Below are 22,323 nucleotides of genomic sequence, written 5' to 3'. Positions count from 1 at the left end.
ATGAGACTTATGACTCAGACCCTGTAGGTTCACTCTGCAAGCCTGATGAGACTGATGTGGCTGCTTGTGGAACTTGTAGAACTCTAAATGACTGGCAATAACATGGGTGAGCTTGCAATGATGAGACAATAAATTACACATTTCATCAATGGAAAGGGAGGTTGGTTCCTGCAAAGGAGCCAACTGACACAACAACTGATAATGTGAGGAGAAACCCATGACAAAAATAGAATCTTACAAATGTCCTGGTTTGCCACCCTAAGTGCAACAAAGTGCTCGTGGTTTCATAAACTTCCCAATCTTTACCAGAGTTGTGAAATGGTGGAAACAGCAGCTAATGCACTTGAGATGGTGGAGCCTGCACAGACAATGTAGCCATGTGTTTTTCCAGAGTGACCATAGTAAGTTGCTGTTGGCAGAGAAGTGATTGAAGTAATGCCTCCATGAAGAAATTACATTAAGAAACAATCACTGAGGTTGAGCACACAAATGTTCTTCTTGCAGTCACTTGTATTCCAACTCTTAACACAATAAGGAATGTGGTTAGGAAAAATCCACAACCTTTATATGAGGCACAGTGTGACATGCATAATGTAATCAGAACATACAGTTTGATAGCATGTACAACAGAGGCCACCCGGAGTCAGTGGAAGACAATATAATAGGTATTCATCCACCAGTGGCTGCTGGCTCCTGCTACAGGCAACGGAGGCACTGTTAATGACTGGTGGCCACAGTTGGAAGTGCCTGGAGCTGCTGAACAGCTTGCTACTCAAATCTGCTGCACACCACAGATCTAGTGGTGGAGGTGTAGTGATGTGTGGATTAGTTCAGCACTGCACTTTTGTGTTTCTCTTACATATTTTCTTATTTTTGTGTTCCTTGTTGTTATTCATTATGCTTTTTTCCCTAGTCAGCTCTCAGTTTTTGGATTGTTTGAACGTTTAAGATTTACATTTTCTGTCATTGTTTAAAAATGTTACCGGTAACACACGTGGTATATAGCCTTTCTACTAACTTTTGAATATGGTATTCAATATTTCAGATGATCTCAAAGGCATTGTTTATCCCTGTTAATTTATTTCTGTGCACCTGAAGTACACCAGTTTATGAATTGGTTCAGTAACATTATTTTTAGTGCTCATTGTCTTTCTTTTAGCATACTGATTGCAAATCATTTCATTCTACCACAGATAAATGTTAGCTTTTCATCATATTTTATGCACTGTATTTATTCATTCTTTAATGAAACTCTTCTCTAATCAAAATGTTATTCTCCTCAAATCAAAAGATATTTATATATCACTCACTGATTTAGTCTTCATTTAGTTCAATGTCTGTAAAAAAGCTTTCTAAGGCCACAGAAAATAATTTTATGTAACTCTTTTATAAATAGACCAGGTGTTGTTCACCATGCTTTTTTAGAAAGTGAGCTGAAATGATTTTAGAGTCAATATTTACTGTTTTTACTAAATTCAAGACATATGTAATGAAAAAATTGAAAATTTTTAGACAGCTGGTAGAATGTTAACATCAAATGAAAGTATCTGTCTTTGCAAATAATTTCAAAACCATTCAGCATGAAGTGTTGCAAGAGATTTCTTGATGAATCAAGAAAATATAAAACTTTTAATACTTGTGTACCTGTTAAATCACTTCATCAACCAAATATGTATATGGAAAAAATAGAAATGAAAATCACTTAAAAGGTTTGTCCTATTTCTATCTGTCATTGAAGCAGTAAGATGTACCACTTCATGTTTTCTATTTTTATACATTGTACAGAAAGTATAGATTACTTCATAAACCAGAATCATCTGTTGCTGAATAAATTAATATAATAAACAGTACAAAATCTTGGGTAGAATAACAATAACATAAATTAGGACAGATTGCTACACATCACCTAGGATAAGTGTTGTGTGGCAGACAGCCATGTTAAAGGTGTACTTAAAAGCAGACTAAAGTTTCAGACAATGTCCTTCTTGAAATTTAGAATATCAATATGAAGCAGGACTTTGTCCAGTAGCTCACTCTATTTTTAAGTATACTTTTAAGTGCACATGTCTGCTACTCAACATCTCATCTATGTGCTGAGTAGCAACTTATTCTAATCTAAAGTAGAATATTTTATGTATTACAGTCTTGCTATACTGTGTCTGTGAAGTTCATTTCACAAGAAACTGCACTTTCTTTTTCATCATTATGGTCATGATAAGACAGATGACTATTAACTGAAAACTGAAATTAAATGTAGATAGATAATCGCACTTACATTTCCAGATTCGTGGTAAAGGTATTGATCTCCCTTTGTTTACTCGTGACCACGATTTGCTGAAATGGGTGGGCGCAAATTCCTATAGGACATCACATTATCCTTATGCAGAAGAACTCATGGACTTTGCAGATAAAGAAGGCTTAATCATTATTGATGAGTGTGCTGCAGTAAATATTGAGTAAGTACAGCAGCTGTTATAAATAAAATTAAATACAGTTTAGATACACCTTGGCCAATCACTTTTATGTTTAGTGGAGCTTTTTAATTACCTATTGTTAATCCAGTAAAAGTGTGATATACTGCAGTTTGATGTTCTGCAGATTTAGATATAATGTGGTGTAAAAAGTTTGGTACTGTTTGCATGCAACATTTATATAATACCATTTGCCCCTGTAACTTTCAGTCCCTGTAAATAGGAATCAAAAGCAATAGGGGTAACTAAACATGACCCCGGGTTTGTGTTATATCATTACATCATGATTGTTGCTGGGTGGGAACCTGAATACACTCCTCATGGTTAATATTGCAATGCAGTTGACAAAGTGACTACATAAGAATGCTTGACAATAATAAATAAGCACAACCATAATGCACATCATGCATTATTCATGCAGAGTCTAGATTTCTGTGTGTTTGTTATGATAATGTAGGAGCATGAAGCATATTCTGTGAATCATAAACTAAAAATTTTTTATTGTATGAAGAATGCTGATACAAATAGTAGTTCAGCATGTGAGTGTGGTGTACCTGAAGGAATAACCAGGGGAATGGATGAAACAAAAATAAACTTAGAAGTTTTATAAACATAGTCAAAAGTGTGAATGGACAGAAAAAGGACAAAACTGGGAAGAGACAATGTACTTCATGAATATCTTTACTGATGGCTTTTAATAAAGTTAACTTAAGGTGTGCCACTTATTGAGCCAATTATTAAAGCCCAAGCTGCAAATTCACTTAGATTTACTTGGCAACAAAACTTGATACTTTTGATGGCTGGATTTCAGAGTCATAACAGCCTCCTTGTGGAACATCCACAACAGTTACTAATATTTTTTAAGATGAATAAATCCACTCCAGTTGTACTTGACAAATCCTTTATTTGGATAAAACTGTACGCAAAACCTGGGTTTCAGGATGTAAATTCCATCTTCAGTTGATACAAAAAACAATGTAAACTAAGAAGAATTCTCTATCAAATTAAATAACATTAAAAAGGTCTACACAACAGTGAGCATCAGGTCATGTCCTGATTGTGTATGGAAAATTATGCCAATGATGTATTAAGATCACTTAAAAGAGATCCCTGAAATAACATGTGGTGGATGTTAGCTGGTACACAACCAATGCTCATATTTTGATTTTGGATTGACAACTATTAAGTTATCAGTGATAAATCGAACCACACAGAGAGTTTAAATAGGTAACAAAGATTTTTAAAAAAGTGTTAAAACCAGAACAGCCTTGTCTTGGTGAAGTTTCACCATATCTCCAATTTCCCAACATCAGTATCTCAGTCCAAGATATCAAGAAACTTTTTATAACATGTGCTTTGTTTGTAGTTCCACATGATGTAGCTTGCGTTAGTTACTCCCGTCAATATTTACTTCCATTTCATTTCTGCACACAAACTCACTTACGCCTTATTTTCATTTATCACCAGTCTTTTAGATTTTACAGTTTCTTAATTATTTATTTTTCCTCATTGCTTGTACTTTTATTTTTATTGTTGATGCTTGTCCATACTTCTGCATTCATTCAGTGGACTCTCATCTTACTTGACAGCTGCCCTACCATTTCTCTCTTTTATTTTTTTAAGATCTCATTTGATGTTAAACTTTGACTGTTGGTAACACTTAATCCTGCTCTTCTGTGAATTTCTTGTATGAGATTCTAGGTGATTTTCCTATTTAATTCCTTTTTTAGTACATTTGATTTACACCTTTGCTCTTTCTTTCCAACTCACTCTCTGAAAACTATCATTTTTGGGTCTGCATTTGTCTGACTGTTTCTGATAGTGTTTTAATAGATAGAACACTTTTCTGCTAAGATGCTACTAGCTCTGCCCAGCATGCACTGCAATGTCTCTCTTTCTTTCTACAGCACATGTAAAGCAGACATATTTATATACACAAAATAAATTAAAGACAATGATTTTTTGCCTTAGATTAAATTTGAGGAAGTAACAATATTATGAAGGATAATTGCTCCTCACCATATAGTGGAGATGCTGAGTCGCAGACAGGCACAACAAAAATACTGCCATAAAATAAGTTTTCAGTCAACAAGGTCTTTGTCAGTCAAAAATAAGTGACACACACACACACACACACACAAATCTCACGCACATATGACCACAGTCTCTAGCAGCTGAAGCCAGACTACAAGTAGCAGCAGCAGCAGCAGCAGTGCATGATGGGAAAGGCAACTGGGAGGCAGCAGAGAGGAGGCTGGGGTGGGAAGGGGGAAGGATAGCAGAGTAGGGGTGGGGGACAGTGAAGTGCTGCTGGGGAGCATGTAGGGACGCGTTGGAGGGAAGGTAGAGCATCTAGGAGCAGTCGGGCAGGCAGGGGAGAAAGGGGAAGAGAGTGGAAGTAGTGTAAAAGCTGAGAAGTAAAAAGACTGGTTGCATTGGTGGAACAGAGGGCTGTGTAGTGCTGTGATGGGAACAGGGAAGTGGCCAGATGGGTGAGGACAATGAGTAACAAAGTTTGAGGCCAGGAGGGATACAGGAACAAAGGATATATTGCAGGGAGAGAATTCATAAAAGCTGGTGCTGGGGAAAAGATACCTATGGCACAGGCTGTGAAGCAGTCATTGAAATGAAGAATGTCATGTTGGGTGGTTACTTAGCAACAGGATGGCCCAGTTGTTTCTTGACCACAGTTTCTCGGTGCCCATTCATGTAGACAGACAGATTGTTGGTTGTCGTACCCACATAGAATGCAGTACAGTGTTTGCAGTTTAACTTGTAGATCACATGACTTGTTTCACAGGTAATCATGTAGTCCTACCTTTGGTGGGATAGGTGATATTTGTGACAGGACTGGAATAGATGGTGGTGAGAGGATGTATGGGACAGGTCTTACATAGAGGTCTATTACAGTGATATGACCCATGACACAAGGGGTTGGGAGTAGGGGTTGTGTAGGGATGGAAAAGTATATTGTGTACATTCAGTGGATGGTGGAATACCACTGTGTGAGGGCTGGGATGGATAGCGGGCAGAACATTTCTCATTCAGGTGATGACAAGAGGTAGTTGAAACTCTGCCAGAGAATGTATTTCAGTTGCTCCAGTCAGTGGTTCTTAGTTATGAGGGAAATGCTCCTCTGTGGCCAGACAGGGAGACTTTGGGAGGTTGTGGGTGACTGGGAAGATAAGGCACGGGAGGTTTGTTTTTGTACAAGGTTGGGAGGAAAATTATGGTCTTTAATGGAGTCAGTGAGACCCTTGGTATATTTTGAGAAGGATCACTTGTCACTGCATATGTGATGGCCACTGGTGGCTAGGCTCTATGGAAGCGACTTCTTGGTATGGAACAGGTGGCAGCTGTCGAAGTGGCGATATTACTGGTGGTTATTAACTTTGATATGGTCAGAGATACCTTTGTAGCCATACTTGAGGTGAAGGTCAACATCAAGGAAGATGGCTTGTTGGGTTTAATAGACCCAGATGAAGCAAATGGGGGAGAAGCTGTTTAGTTTCTAGAGGAATGTGGATAGTGTGTCCTCACCCTCAATCCAGATTGCAGAGGTGTTATCACTGAATCTGAACCAGGTGCAGGGCTTAGGATTCTGGGTGCTTAGGAAGGATTCCTCTAAAAAGAGTACACGAATAGGTTGGAACAGGATGATGCCATGCAGGCACCCATAACCATATACCAGATTTGTTTGTAAGTGATGCCTTCAAAAGAGAAGTAATTATGGGTGGGGATGTAGTTGGTCATGGCAACTAGGAAGAAGGTTGTTGGTTTGGAGTATGTTGGGTATTGGGAAAGGTGGTGTTCAATAGTGGTTATGCCATGGGCATTAGGAATGTTAGTGTAAGGGGAGGTGTCATTAGTAGTGATGAGCAGGGCACCATGTAGTAAAGGAACAGGAACTGCAGAGTCAGTGGAGGAAATGGTTGGTACCTTTGATATAGCAGGGTAGGTTGCAGGTAACAGGCTGAAGGTGTTGATCTATGAAAGCATAGATTCTTTCAGTGGGGCACAGTAACTATCCACAGTGGTGTGTCCTGGGTGGTTGAGTTTATGGACTTTAGGAAGCATGTAGAAGGTAGATGCACAGGGAGTGGTAGGAGCAAGGAGAGAGATGGTGAGGTTCTGGGATGGGCCTAAGGATTTGAGGAGAGACTGGAGATTCTGCTTGGGTTCTTGGAACGGGGTCACTGTGGCAAGATTTGTAGATGGATGTATCTGACAGCTGGTGCTGTCCTTTTTCCAGGCAATCCTTGCAGTTCAAAACAACAATGGTGGAGCCTTTGTCAGCAGGTATGGTTGTAAGATCAGGATCAGTTTTTAGGTGGAGGACTGCAGTTATTTCTGTGGTTAGTTTGCATATTGAGGGATTTGGGGAATGATGGTGGTTTAGGTTCAAGATTAGGGATTCTGGAAAGTTAACAGGGGGGAGATTTGGGGGCAGTGGGAATGGCTCATGGTTGGATGGAGGAGAGAACTGAGTCGGGCAGGATTCAGCATTGGTCTTTGGTTGAGACTGATAGGTGGGATTGATGGTGAAAAAGTGTTTCCACTGTAGGGACGAGGAGAAGGAGAGAAGATCTTTAACAAGTCCTGCATGATTGAATTTTGGAATGGGGCAAATGGTGAACCTTTGGAAAGGACTGATATTTCTGTGAGACTAAGGCTTTTGGAGGAAAGGTTCATGACTGTGTTTCAGGTCTGTTTAGGTTCTGGATTCTGTGTGGTGATGAGATGGAGTTTTGGAGGGTGGGGCAAATGTAGTAGGTCTGCAGAACAGAGTTTGTCAGCTATGAGGGAATGTGGGGAAGGTTTGGAGGCTGTTATAGAGGTAGTGGACATTGGTACTCCAAGGGAGAAGTAGAAAGTGAGCAGGGTGGAGAGCTTATTGAGGTGGTATTGTGCATGTTGCACATTGCACATGTTGCTCTAGTTCCTGGAGGGCAACAGTTTCAATGTTTGTTATGGATTCCAGGAATTTGGGACTGCATAGCAGGAGCATTTTGTGGGAGGAGAGACGATATTGCAATGAGGTTTGTGCTTGGTTGACATGGTTTTGCAGGACTATGTTCGTGAGGCCTATGGATTGGCAGAACCTGAACAGAAGAAGATTATTGGTGGAAGGAAGGGTGGCAGCCAGAGGTGTGTTATTTAGTAAGGCAATTTGTGGGGATTTCATGAGCCAAGAAATAATGCAGAAACAGTATATGAAAGTGGAGTCTGGGTAGGGATAAGGAAAGCTTTATGTATTTACGCAGATAGAAGGAGCAAGGATCCAAGGTGGTGGAAAAAACGCGAAAAGTACGCAAATAACATAGAGCTACATCCGAAAAAGTTCTCAAAAGTACACCCAGATACATGGCAAAAATCACAAAGAGGATAACATGGATGTGAAAGGAGGAAACAAGATGAAATCTGAGGGAGTAAGACGATAGTGAAAGGCGAAAACTTAGTAAAGTTGGTGTGAAGTTCCAATGAGCTTAGAGAAAAGATATAAATAAAAAATATTTTACTGTGGATTACAGGTCTAAGGGTGGATAAGTGAGGGGATGAGGGTAAGGGGGACAGAAGATGTGACTGGATGAAGTGAAATTAGCAAGTGTGAACTGGGATAGAACAGAGAATGAGTGGGGGAGGGGGGGGGGGGGGGGAGAACCAGATTCAAGATCGTGTGGCACTGGAAAGATGCGGGAAATAACATGCAATCATACAGGAGAATGGTGCAGTTATAGTGATCAGTTTGAAGGTATAGGATGAATGATATCAGCGGGAGTGAAGTGGGACATCAGATGTTGCACCAAATATCAGCATGGTCTTGTAGCCATCTGCTGTGCACTTCCAAGATGGTTAATACAGTGTGGCTCATAAGTAGAACATGAAGTGTGGTTTGTAATGTGACAAGAAAAACACAGGAAAGGAGAGGAAGAAGGTTAGACATTGAGTACAGTAATGCATTAGAATATAGTAATAAAGGAAAACAGCACTGGGTTAGGATGGAAGAAAAGCCAACATTTCAATGACTGCTTCACAGCCTGTTCCATAAAGATCCTTCCCATCCACACCATTTCCCTGAGTTGCACAGGTGGGGACTTTCCTTGCAATATATCTTATGTTCCTGTAAACCTCCTGGCCTCAACCTTCATTACTCATTGTCCTCACCCATCTAGCCCTCTCCCTGTTCCTATTCCAGCAGTACATATCCCTCTATTCCACCAATGCTCCCAGTCTTTTTATTTCTCTCTCCTTCTCCTCTAATCCCCCCCCCCCCAACCTCCCCTCCCACACTCACCGTCTAACCTCTCACCGCAGTTAGTTGCCCTACCCTCTCCCCAATTCATCCCTGCATGCTGCATGCTTCCATCAGCACTTCACCATTGCCCACCCCTACCCTGCTATCCCTCCCCCTTTCCACCCTAGCCTTCTCCTTAGCGCAACCCAATTGGCTCTCCCCTCAAGCACTGCTGCTGCTGCTGCTCATAGTGTGGCTTTAGCTGCCAGATTCTGTGACCATGTGTGAGTGAGTTGCATTTGCATTTGCATGTGTGTGTGTGTGTGTGTGTGTGTGTGTGTGTGTGTGTGTGTGTGTGTTGGTTGTTGGTCATCTATTTTTGACAAAAGCCTTGTGGATCAAAAACTTTTAATGTAACAGTCTTTTTATCGTGTCTATCTGCAACTCAGTGTCTTATCTATATGGTGAATAGCAAGTATTCTTTTATCAATATTGTTACATTCCATGCTGGATTTTCAATTGTTTAAATTTGAGAAAGTTTATTCAAATGCTGTGGGATATACAATATTTTTGGTCTTTCTGTTTTCTGCAAAAACAAATAAATTTTTATGTCCATGATCATGCAACATATAACTGACCATGTGAAAACTTTGAATTTTCATATTTAATCTACACACTTGAAACTCTTGACACTGTGCCTTGTTGAAAGCCAAGAATGCAGAACAAATGGGGTACTACAGTTATTTGAAACCAAATAAGAAACAGATTGTGCGTCATGCTTCCAACCCATTCCAAGTCAACTGACAACTGGAAATAAATAGCAGCATGTCATATGCAGACATTTCTACATGTCACCTCCACACCTAGCAGTAATAGGAGTATCTTACTCTAATAATATTTTTACACAGATAACCAGTCTACTACACACCAACCTTCTACATCTACATCTATACTCTGCAAACCACTGTGAGGTGAAAGGCAGAGGGTACATCTCATTGTACCAGTTATTATGGTTTCTTCCTGTTCCATTCACATATGGAAGTGGGAAGAATGATTGTTTGAATGTCTCTGTGCAACTAGTAATTATTTTAATCTTATCCTCATGATCTCTACATGAGCAATACATAGGGTATTGTAGTATATTCCTAGAGTAATCATTTAAAAGCCAGTTCTTGAATTTTGTTAATAGACTTTCTCAAGATAGTCTTTAATAGTCTTGCCAACAGCCTTGCCACACTGGTAACACCAGTTCCTGTCATATCACCAAAGTTAAGCACTGTCGGGCTGGGCTAGTACTTGGATGGGTGACCATCCAGTCTCTTGATCGCTACTGGCAAGTGTAGTGAATTCAGCCCTTGTGAGGCAAACTGAGAAGCTACTTGATTGAGAATAGCAGCTTCAGTCTCATGAACTGACATATGGTCGGGAGAGCGGTGTGCTGACCACATGCCCCCCCTTATCTGCATCCAGTGATGCCTGTGGGCTGAGGATGACACGGCAGCTGGTGGGTACCATTGGGCCTTCCAAGGCCTGTCCAGAAGAAGTTTAATAGTCTTCCACTTCAGTTTCTCCAGTATCTCTGTGACACTCTCCCAACAATTAAACAAACCTGTAACTTTGGTTGAAACTGCTCCAGATGTTCCTCAGCTGTTCTTTTATCTTATACTTTTTGATCCCAACCCATTACCAAAGATGTGCTATGGCTGTCTTAATATCACAGTAAATTTTTCCAGATAGTGACTGATACATTTGTAAATTTTGGTAGAAATTCATTCAGGTATCACAGAGATATGCTGATAAGTCACTGTTTTTGCATCCCCCTCTCACCAACAATAATAGTGGTGAAATGTCACTGTGACTGTTACAAGGGAGTATATATAGTAACCCCAAAAACTATGGATTTAATACTACATTAGATGTTATCAAATATTTTTACAAGTGATGCCTTTTCACTCCCCTACACTGGGTGGAGGTATGTTAATCCACCCACAATATTTTTAAACAAATAACTAGCAGACTCAGAAATTCTTTGCAACTGTTAAATATGTATGAGAATTGGATACACATTCTAATCTCCTTTTCCTCCTTCTCTCTCTATCTCCTCCTCCCCCTTTTCCCTGTCCATCTTCTGCTCCTTTCACCTCCTACACTCTCTCACTGTCCTTTACATCCTCCCCCTCACTCCACCTCCTTCTCTCCCTCTTTTTGTTCACCTCCTCCTTGCCCCTCTCTATGCCCATTTTATCCCCCTCCCCTCCATCTCTGTCTCCTCGTCTGCCCTCTCTTTGATCTTTACCCATCATATAGCTTGTGTGTCTCTGAATGTTTATCAGAGTATCCTGTAAAAATCTGTGTATTATGTAAAATCTTGAGTATTATGTGTAAAAATTAGGAGTAAACCTTGAGAATTAGAAGTAAATCAATCAAGAACTATTTGAGATTTTTGATAAGAACATTTTCCCTGATTAAAAATATGTAGCCTAAGTCCATTTGAATGTTTATAAGATTATTATGTACAAAGACCTTGCATATTTGAATGCACCATTGTGTCAAAATTTCACAGCAATTATTGAAGAACTTTCAGAGATTTATGACTTTGAACAAACAGATACTTATATTTTTATTTATGTCGACAAGTCAATTACATACAAAATTTGACTGAAGTTGCTACAAACATTGCTGACTTAAGTTTCCATGTCATTCTCTTCTCATCACCACCCTTGTGAGTGGTAGGTAGTTCTTACTCCCACAGAAACTTGTACAGACATGTGCAGAACAACTCATCCAAGTTTCATCATAATCAGGTGAATGGTATGTGAATACTTAGAACATGAATCAACATTTATTTTTATGTGTTAAATTTTATTGTTGACTTTTGTTGTCATATTTCCTTGGTGTCTAGTTCAGTAGTATTTACCTATTGTATAAGAATAACTACTCCATGTCTCTTCAAAAATGAATTGTAAAAGACAAGTAATAGTTATTCTTAGTTCCAATTATGAGCTTCAAAGCCCTGTATTTATTACTCTTTCCTTTTGGTGACTATTTTACTTGCAGCTTTTTTTTAACTGGCAGATTTTCAAAATTGTATTTGTATGGTCATGTTTCAGAAACTATTCTGATGAGCTGCTTGAAAATCACAAGCGCTCCCTGACAGAATTAATAAACAGAGATAAGAATCGGCCAAGTGCTATCATTTGGTCTGTGGCCAATGAGCCACGCTCGTATCTAGATGGAACAGAAGATTACTACAGGTAACTAAAACAGAATTATTCTTTTTAGCAGTTGTGGAAATGCTATTATGTTGTAAAACAAAAGTTCATCACATTATTTGGGTGATTATATACCTTAGGAAGATATTACACAACTGTTATCATAAGAATTACTATTTTTTCAAATTTTGCCTGTGATCTTCTAAACTAGAAACTATGTTGTCAGTATACTGAACAACACTCAGCATGGAAAAATGTAAAAACCAGAAATTCCAATAGGTAAATGAAAATAAATATAATGGATTTTTAGTGTATAACATTTCTCATGATATAAGTCTGTAGCAGTGAAAGATTATAGTTTGATTAAAATTATTTGCTAGTTGACATTTGTCACTTGCCACTCTAGTGTTGCCACATCATCTGCCACAAGTGCTGTTATGTGTAATGCATCGCAATGGTTGGAAGCAACTGCCACCATGTATGATGAACACACCAGGTTCTCTGTCCACAGCTCATTTTAAGTGACCAATGACTGAACTGTGGTAGACAATGCATTTTGTAGTCCTGAATTTACATTCATGTCCATACCTAACCTCAATCTCATTATGTGCAGCGCATCTGAATAAATAGTGGTCAACCATCTGCAGCAGAACTATTATTGAATATAACTTTGTTCATAGTTATGCAAGCTGACCTCTACAAACAAACTCAAAAAAAATCTAATTTCAGTACTAAAAGCAAACTACAATTTATAAGTTTTTTTGGTTACCTGAAACTATCCTGGCACTGGCTACACAAGCTTGTGCGATACCAACTAATGAGCAGTCCTGTTTGGCACTTGGTTACAGGATATAGGCGACCATGCATATTGGAAACGAAAAAAGTCTGATAAGAAGAAAAAATAAGAGAAAATTAAAAAGTTAGTATGATTATGAAAATGATGTGAGAATAAAAAAAAATCACCTTTAAACCAACCAATTGAATAAAAATAATAGTCAAAATCATTCTGATAAAGATTTAAAAACAACAAAATTTTATCTTTTGTGAAGATCCAAACCAACAACCTTCTGCAAGTCAGGACTTGTAACTTATCCACCACACTACGGCACCACATACCATTGTAGCTGTTTATTTATTCCTCTACAGATACATTTGCAATGATGGTTTGCTGCCTTTAAAAAGTTCAACGTCATGCAGTGAAGTAAGAAGCTTATTTGCTATAATCTGATCTGTGTGATGATAATAACTAAACATGTGATGTCAAATCAGATCTTGTGTTAAATGATCCAGTGGTGTTTAACTTATGCTGTGTACCAGACACTCACATTTCATTACCATCATTGTATGTGTGTGTTGATTTTGATATGGTTGTCATATGTGATGAAATGCAAAATAAGAGCCAGAATCAGGATCTGGGATCCAAACACATTAAGAAAGAAAGCCAGATAAGGAATCAGGAGAGAATTGACCATTTGTTGTCACAGATTTGGAACGGGGAACAGTTCGGTCATTACGGTGAGCATTCTGACTGTATGAAACCAGTTGCAGTGCATGAAATGTCAATTGGCAACTAATTTTAATCAGACTCTAGCTCAGCTATGTATGAAAAGGAAGCCACTAGTCAATTACAACAAATATTTATGGTCCTTTTTCATATATTATCATCTTATTAACCTTGTCTTTATACTTATTATTCCAAATTTCAGTACAAAAATTGCAAAAGTTCTTATGAAATTTTTGATTTTAAAAACAGATTCGTCCATTCCTATGGATTAACAAATAATGAGATCACATAAAATAAAGGAAAAGCAACCACTCACCTTTAGCAAACTGTTATGTGGCACATGTGTCTACGTGCCACCACATGAGTCTACTAATGTGAATGTTGGCCTATATGTTATTTGGTGTATTGTTCTATCCAGAATTATTGTTAATTGTATACTTTCTCACTGTCATTGCTGTATTGAATAGTACTTAATTTATGAAATAAATGTTTTTTTTTCAGTTTTTCATACAGGATAAGTAAATATAATGTTTTAAATACAATGCAGGACCTAATTCTTGTAACATAATTCCAGTAACATAATTCTCCTGTAAATGTTGTTAAACATTGACTCCCTTAGTGACTTATATGACATCCCATGTCTCAACTACTTATGATATACTACACTTAATTATATTACTCCATGCAAATTATAAGTGTGGTACCCCTTCTTCTTACTTTCTAGACACCAGGTTTCTCTACTGGTGTCTTTCCAGACCACCTAAAAATTTTAAAAGTGAAATCATTTCATAAAAATAGAAGCTATGGTGTGGCATCAATCTACAGAACAGTTTCATTACTGTCATTATTGAAAATATACTTGAAAACTTTGTTATAAAAAGCCTGTTGAACTTTTTAAATAAACACAAACATGGTAACTCAATATCAGCATGGATTTGGAAGAAAACAGCAATAATTTCCTTTTGTATGACATTCTGTTGACAACAGATAAGCTGTACAATGTTTTGATGATATTCCTTGACTTATCTAAGGCTTTTGACGCCACCAGTGATATTAAGTTACATGGGTAGGCAGAGAATTTAGATATTGAGGGAGCAGCACATTAGTGAATTGAATTCCACCCCCATCAAAGAATACATTCCACTGAGATAACACACAAAAAATGGCACAGTTTGTACCTATCAGTCTGATATATTATCAATCAGACACAATGTTCTCTAAGGATCCATGCTGGGGCCAATGATGCTTTTATAATGTGGGAATGACTTAAAGCACACAACAGTAAAACACACAACTTTGCAGGTGACACTACCAAATTCATAACAGGGAATATAAAACAGTACCAATGTGTTTATTTCTCTGTATACCCATCAGAGTTAAGAGAAGTATCCCAGCTATAAGGAACAACATGAACTGTACTGTCTGAATAAACTGTGTACACAAAAGCACAAGCAAACATCAAAACATAGCACAAATGTTCAAAGATGTTAGCGTTTCTTCATAGAGGCTTGGTGGACTATATGTACTCACCACAGAGTGCCCTTCCCATGGCAGAGTGGAGCACAGGGGACAATACACAGTACTAGCCTTAGATCCCCTAGCATGGAATGCTGATCGGGTAGTGTTGGAAGAGACAGCAGGTAATAATGGACAACCAGCCATGCTGAGGCAGCTGCCCAAGGGAGACATGGCTGGACCACTTCTTGATGACTGCGAATGGTTGGAGATGCAAATTTTGGATACCATGTAGTCATGTAACCAGCAGGGTGGCTGCAGATGTTTGCCTGCATCGGAAAGAGGCATCTCTGGTCTCTGCACCTGTTTGTGTGGACGCACAAGTAGTGGGACAGTGATGGTGGGACTGCCATGTTCATCGATGGCAGCAATGATTTTTATCCTATCAGCATCACTTAGTAACTGGAAGCAATTAACATGAAGATCACTCTATCACAAAGTTGAAGGACAGATTATTGATGGAGAAGTTGAACATGTTGATGGTGAAGACTGCAGCACTGGGAGGGGAGGGTGATGATGAAAGCACAAAATGCCCAAGTAACCTAACCACTTCTTCTGGAGGAGCTGCATCACATGAGCCACTAGTATCAGGGGATGCACCAGAGGGGAACAGCATACTGGGAAAAGTAACTGTTACCCACAGTGAGGGTATCATCTGTCTATTCCACATCTTCATCTGTGGTTGTAGAATGTTCCTCATCCAGTGTCCAAGCAGGTATGACTCTGTTGAAGGAAACTGTCTGACATTTCCTGTTGGGAAGGTCCATTGTGTTATCCATGCGTCTAAGGACCCAATGTGGACAAGAATATGATGGTTAGAGAGATGCACAAATGGTGTTGTCGCATAGCATCAAAAACTCATAGTGTGGCAGATCAACCCAATCACTATGTATGAACACTTACAGCAATGTGTGTGGATGCACTGCATGTGTATTTATTTTCATGATGCGTGAGCAGAGACACTTGAGTAGAACAGGAAGCTTGTTCTGAGTTGGAAGTTCAGCATCCTCAACAAACTCCACAGGTAGAACTAAGCTCTTCCACAGAGGATATCAGCAAGGGAAGAGTTCACGTCATTTTTGTGAGCCAACCCAGCAATGTGGTTTGCACTGCTGGAGAACTTGTTCGAACTGTACAATGTCACTGATGACAATTCAAAATTCCTGTGCCTCATGACTCAACTGCTTATGCACACGGACCTGATCTGTGACCTTAATAACTTTGAAGTACGAGTTTGCAAAATAGACTATTATTGAATGGCTCTCTATTCTGCAAATACTGTATGAGGAACATCTCGGCGACTGCACCCTGACCCAGCTATGGCGCTAGGTACACCAAGCAGATGATGCCAGACGAAAAGCTGCCTACAGATCTCCAGGTTCATCTCCTCCCCCATGCCGTGGAATCCATCAGTTCACATCTGCGGATGGCTGCCCAGGTCTGTTCGCTCACACACCAGTGCCCCCAGCAGGAGCTTATGTAACAGGTTGGCACTCCTGCACTGGTAGTTTGCCCGACCACAGGCAGAGTCAGGCCGTGCTCCACCTCACAAACTGCTCCACCACGTGGCACCCAGTGTGCACCCTTTCTGCCCACCAAGCCACTGCATATCACACCTTCACCATCTGCCATGGCGTATGAACCCGAACACATCAAGGGCAATCGACTGCCTCCTCTCCCAGTGCACCCTCACTGTTGGTACCACACCATATTTGGCAACAATGCAAAGCAGTGCAGTCCCACATGCAAGCAACCAAAAAGCCAATCGCCCAATAAGTGCCAACCCATGCTACATTCCATCCATGCCTCCATCCCGTCGAACTTCCACTTTACGTCAAAGACTATTCTTCGAGTCACAACTCCCTCATGGACACTGGCACTTATGTCTCAGTTGTGGCTAAATTGATTGTCACATGCCCCATCACATGTACATGCTCTTTCCTGAGAGCCATCAACTCATCTACAGACCTGTGGCTCCATCAAGCTTCAACTCCACCTCTCTAATAACATCTCCCTCCCCTGGATCTTCCATGTGGCAGGTATCACAGAACTGATCCTGGGAATCGATTTCTTATGACACCACCACCTGTCTCAAACATCGTTCCAGGTGTTCTGTTTCACCACCTCTAACTCTCATATCCCGTGTGACTGTGCTCCACCACCAGCTCCGAGTGTAAACGTCATTAACTGTTTAGTGCATCAATGTGCGGCTCTGCCAAGCAGGACTTGTGCAACTGTGAATCACATCCTGGCAGAAGATGCCGAGATATGCACCCTCTGCTGTGAGAATGCAATTTTGACATATCTCTTTGCATGCGCTGAGGACGAGCTTGCCACGATCACCACCCACATCAATTCACACCGCTCATCAGCTCTGATACCTGAGCCTTCATCCACCACACCTGACAGCTCGGCCGACAACAGCACACAGATTAGCAACGCCACACTATCTTGTGTGACTCCAGTCTCAACCATATAGTGGTACTCTACCTCCTCCACCCCATCAAATGCGTTCCATTCAACATTTCTCTCGACTGTTTTGCAAACTGACACTCACGTGCCTCATGACGATCCAGCTGTCCAGGCTCCGATGAGGTCCCCCCCCCCCCCTGCAACGTGCGCATCTGTCCAGAGTGTTGATAAACATTCCCCCTTCTTGTGTCTCCTCGCACAGCTCACTCCATACCTCCACACCTGCCAGCAGCGCTGCCACTACCGAGCACACCTCTGGACAATAGACAGCCTCTACGCGCACTGCTCGCACCTGCCTCGCATTTGGCACTCACAAACTGCCATTCCCGCTGGTGTAAACATAACAAAAATGTGACTTTTTTGCTGCCATTCCCCTCTCAAGCAGACAACCATGCTGCTTCCAAGTCATGCACCTCTAATAAATCAATCAACACCACACCCCACCCGTGCGCAGTCATTGAACATTCAGTTTCTGCTGTCACAAACGGAACCGTTCATCACATCATCACATCAGAGGGCTCACGTATGTGCCACAATGCTTTCTGCCATAACCGATTCAAGTTACGCTAGGCTCACCAGCAAATACAGGAACTTCTTGAGGAGGGAATTTTACAGCACTCCAATAGCAACTGGTCATCATCCATATACCTCACCACTAATCAGGACAGCTCCTTTCGTATGTTTGATGCTTGAACGCCAGAACTGTGATGGACAATTATCCTATACCAAATATTTTCGACTTCACTCACCTTCTAGTGGGTGCTACAGTTTTCAGCGTACTGGATTGCAAACACGCTTATCACCAGATCCCAGTCGCACTCGAAGACATTCCGAAAACGGCGATTAGCACCTCCATCGGGTTGTATGAGTACCATTTCATGCCATTCGGATTAGAAAACGCTGCCCACACACGGCAACCCTCTTGCTCCAGTTCGACTTCTATTTCATACATCTTGACGATATCCTGATCTTCAGCAAATCCACACAGGATCACGAAAGTCACATAACGATAGTAAAGGACACTTTTTCATCAAACGGAGTCGATATTAACACTGACAAACTGCAACTATGACAACAATCTGTCCAATTCTCGGGGTATATAGTCTCGGCTGCCGGGATACACCCTCTGAATCGAACGTGCAATCCATCTTATTCATGCCACTCCCTACCACATACAAAGAGGTCCGACAGTCCCTGTGAATGATAAACTACTACCGTCATCATTTACCTGCAGCAGCCGACAAGCAGGTCACCCTCACTAGCACCCTCATCAGCAAGCAAACTTCAAGGATGCGCCTCGTTCTGCGGACAGAACCAATGCGCACAGCCTTCCAGGACCTGCAAGGCTCGATCATGAGCCATCACACTCCTCTTCCAATCTCGAATTTTGAACTTTTCATCACCACAGATGCCAGTGACTCTGTGGTAGGTGCGGTCCTACAAAAACGCCAAAACAACATGGTAACATCAATTCAGTTCTTTTCAAAGAAACTTTCACGTGCCCAACAAAAATTCTTAGCCTTCAACCGTGAAGTTTTAGCAGTCAGGCAGCAGTAGCAAGCCAGAACACAAGCAGGAACGGGGAGGTAACCGATTTTGTGACTTTTACGTGTTCCTGACCAGGAGCGAATTTTATAATGTCACCTGTGTGCCTTAATAGCTTAGTTTCTTGAGTTTCTGCATGTTTCTAATACCAACAGTTCTCGCATTTTCGTTTGCGTTGGAAAGTAAATTGATTTTGTGACACATTACAAGTTCCTAATCAGGGGCGAATAATTTAGTTTCACCTGAGTGCTTTGCTAGTTAGGTTTTTGAATCTCTGCTTGTTAATCTAATTTATTAGACACAGTTCCTGCGTTTTTGTCAGGGTCTACACCAGAGTTGCGCAGGCCCATAAGAGGTCATAAACCACACCACTAACACAATGAACATCTGGGTTAAAGTTTCACCTCTCACTGTTTCTCTCCACTGTGTGAAACCAGGACAACTTGACCCAGCATCTTTCATTCCCAACGACATTATGCACCCTCCCAACAGTGAGGACTCATGCTGAAGCTATGGCCTCTCAGAGTTGCTGCCACAGCCTTCACGTGAACATGCATCTGCATCAAAGTCAACACCATTCCTCGGGTTCTTGCCCTTTCTCTCTACCTCCTCCTCCCTACCCCCTCTAGTGGTTCTGCAAACTGAAGTCCCACCCAAATGTGTGGAGGAAATCACAATCCTCATCAACGACAATCACATCTTCATCCTGTTGCAAGACAACTCACCCCACCTGACCGGGGACCCGGTTCATCAATCTATTGCCTGCTCCTGCCCGCTCCTATGTGGGGTTGACCACATGCTCCTCTGAGCTACAGTAACTCCCCTAGGGAGGGCTGCAGTTTGAATGCTGTCAGCCAACCACATGGGGCACACAGTCCCTCCTGCCACTGCTCCATCTTCATGTATGGGCCAACGCCTCTTCCACCCACACCACCTACAGGAGTACCATGTTGACCTTCCAGCGTGGTCCCTGTAGCAACAACCTCCAGAGATCACCATCCCCATCACATCACTGTCATCACTCTCACTGTCTCCATTGCCAGATGTGTCCCCCCTTCCACTGTGCTCAAACCATGCATCACACTGCGGGAGTGGGAGATGTGGAGGGTGGGGGGTGGGGGGTGTGGGCTGTGCTGTGGACATCTGCAATGAATTATTCCATGTCTTACAGAAGTGAGTGTTTTCCTTGGGCTACAACCCAACAGAAATCCCACAGCTTCCTTGATCATCCTCCTTAGAGACCCAATTTGCCCCCATCCAATTTTCATTTATTTCTGAAACTTAAAGGACACTTTGAAGGACTCACTTTGATTGTGATGAAGTGATACAAGCAGAAATGAGGTTGTGCTTCCTTCAACAAAGTCAAACATTCGAAAGTGATGGAATCAACAAGCTAGTCTCTTGTTGGCAGAAATGTGTTCATCACAAGGTGACTATGTTGACAAATAAATATGTAGACATGAAGAATAAAGATGTAGAATATTTATAACATTTATTTGATTTTAAAATGTATAAGAGTTTTCACATAAAAAATTGAGAGCCATTACTTTTCAGCATGCCCTCATACTATTTATGTAATTAAATAGAATGTAACCATAACACATCTGTAAAACTGATATGATCCTGTGCTGATCAGACACCATAGTGGATGCACACAACATGGACTATGTTATGTTCCTGCCATAAGTCACTCAGCAATTTCCCACATGGACATTAATCTATCACACAAAGATATAAGCAGACACACGGCTCCAATTGATCAGTGTCCACCGAGTGTTAACATAGTCAACAATACCTCAAGACTGTATTAGAACTATGTTGATAGTCACAGCCAGGAAGAGCCAATCTGGATATTCTACATCGGATTGTAGTTATCTTACACTGAATTCAGAATTAGAGCAGAGCTATAGTCAGATCAGTGGAAGTGAACTTTTGCCACACTCCATCTACAGACTAAAGCAAAGCAGTGTAATATTTCCATTAATAAATTGTTGTAACTGTTGCTAATCTGTGTTACCATAATTTCTGCTGTTCTTTGAGAAAACCTATTTGGCCCTGTGAGAAGGCTGTATAGTTGCTGTGTGCAATGAAGCTACCTCAATAACAGCAACTACTTTCAGTGGTTAGTAGTTCTTTTTCTACCACATTTATATTTTGACACCAATAATATTTGGTAATTACAATACCTCCAGCTCATTGCCCAAGGCCTAGGTCCCATATGAAAGACAAACCATTTTCTTCACCACACCTTAGTCATTCCCACACCATTATGTCTTGGACTCCTATTCAACAACTGTTGATGATACTTTCCTTTACACCATTATCCATCACACACATTGTCTTACCATTGTGAAATACTATGTCTCACAACACCCTCTCAATTCCAAAAACCAACACCTCACTCCTTCTATATTTTGTTAATTATACCCTAAACTGTAACTACTTCTCCTTTTAGGGCAAGATATGAAAACAAACTTGTAGCATGGCCAAGAGAACCATCATTGCATGCTCATATGCCAACTTGTTCATGGCTCATCTAGAGAAAACTTTCCTTGGCACCTGAAAACCTAAACCCTTGCTCTGGTTCAAGTTCATTGATATCTTCATGATCTTGACAAAGAGGTAAGTGACTATCATTATTTGTCCATAACTCAACACATTCTCTCCTAACTGCTTCACCTGTTCCTATTTAACAAAGCATGCTACCCTCCTGCATACTGAACTTCCACCTCTTCAGTTGCCCACCAGCCATGAATGGTACCTTCATTTTGATAGTTGCCATCCCTGACATACAGTATGGCCACCTGTGGATGGCACATCAGCAATGACAAGCATTCTCTTATGCCATATACTGAAGGTCTCATTAAGATCTTCACAGACAGGCAGTGCTATCCTTGCATTATCTGTATTTATCTAGGACTTTCCAGTTTCATATCATTATTTTGTTCCATTTTAATTACTTGCACATCATTTCTTGTTGCTGCTTGAACCATTTCTCCATGCTGACTTGTTTCTGCTTTCTTAATAATTTTCCTCTCTCTTTTCATTCAATTAATTTCTGATAAATTTTGATCTATCAAAGGAATTCACTGGACAAGATTTTCTTCATCAGTTAATCCTTGTGACGTTTTGAAACAACTTGTTTCATATTATCATCACATTATGGCCAATTTAAAAATTGAAGTTAAATGGCAGGCTGCAATCTAATTTCCATCCTCTGAGTGTGCACAATGGCAATAAAGTAAAATCTGTATGTGACACTTTAGTAAAAGTGTCAAGAACAATTATCTCACAAAAAACTCCTTATTTCCTACATACCACAATATTTCTTCATGCATATTTGTCACTTCTGGTCCAATTACTGCAAAC

At 40.6% G+C, this 22,323-nt stretch overlaps 1 protein-coding gene across 1 annotated transcript in view; it reads left to right on the top strand.

The window, feature by feature from the left end:
* The window catches only part of LOC126272412 (beta-glucuronidase-like), a 136,106-nt gene that overhangs the window by 82,748 nt on the left and 31,035 nt on the right, over positions 1-22,323 (top strand). The window contains exons 8-9 of the mRNA XM_049975250.1: positions 2,284-2,456; positions 11,817-11,960. Of these exons, the coding sequence (XP_049831207.1) occupies positions 2,284-2,456; positions 11,817-11,960 (317 nt within the window). The remainder of the gene's footprint in view (positions 1-2,283; positions 2,457-11,816; positions 11,961-22,323) is intronic.

This window comes from Schistocerca gregaria, chromosome 1 (genome assembly GCF_023897955.1).
Source record: "Schistocerca gregaria isolate iqSchGreg1 chromosome 1, iqSchGreg1.2, whole genome shotgun sequence".
Lineage (NCBI taxonomy): Eukaryota > Metazoa > Arthropoda > Insecta > Orthoptera > Acrididae > Schistocerca > Schistocerca gregaria.
Note: the sequence above shows the minus strand (reverse complement) of the source record. Positions and strands in the feature narration are given on the sequence as shown.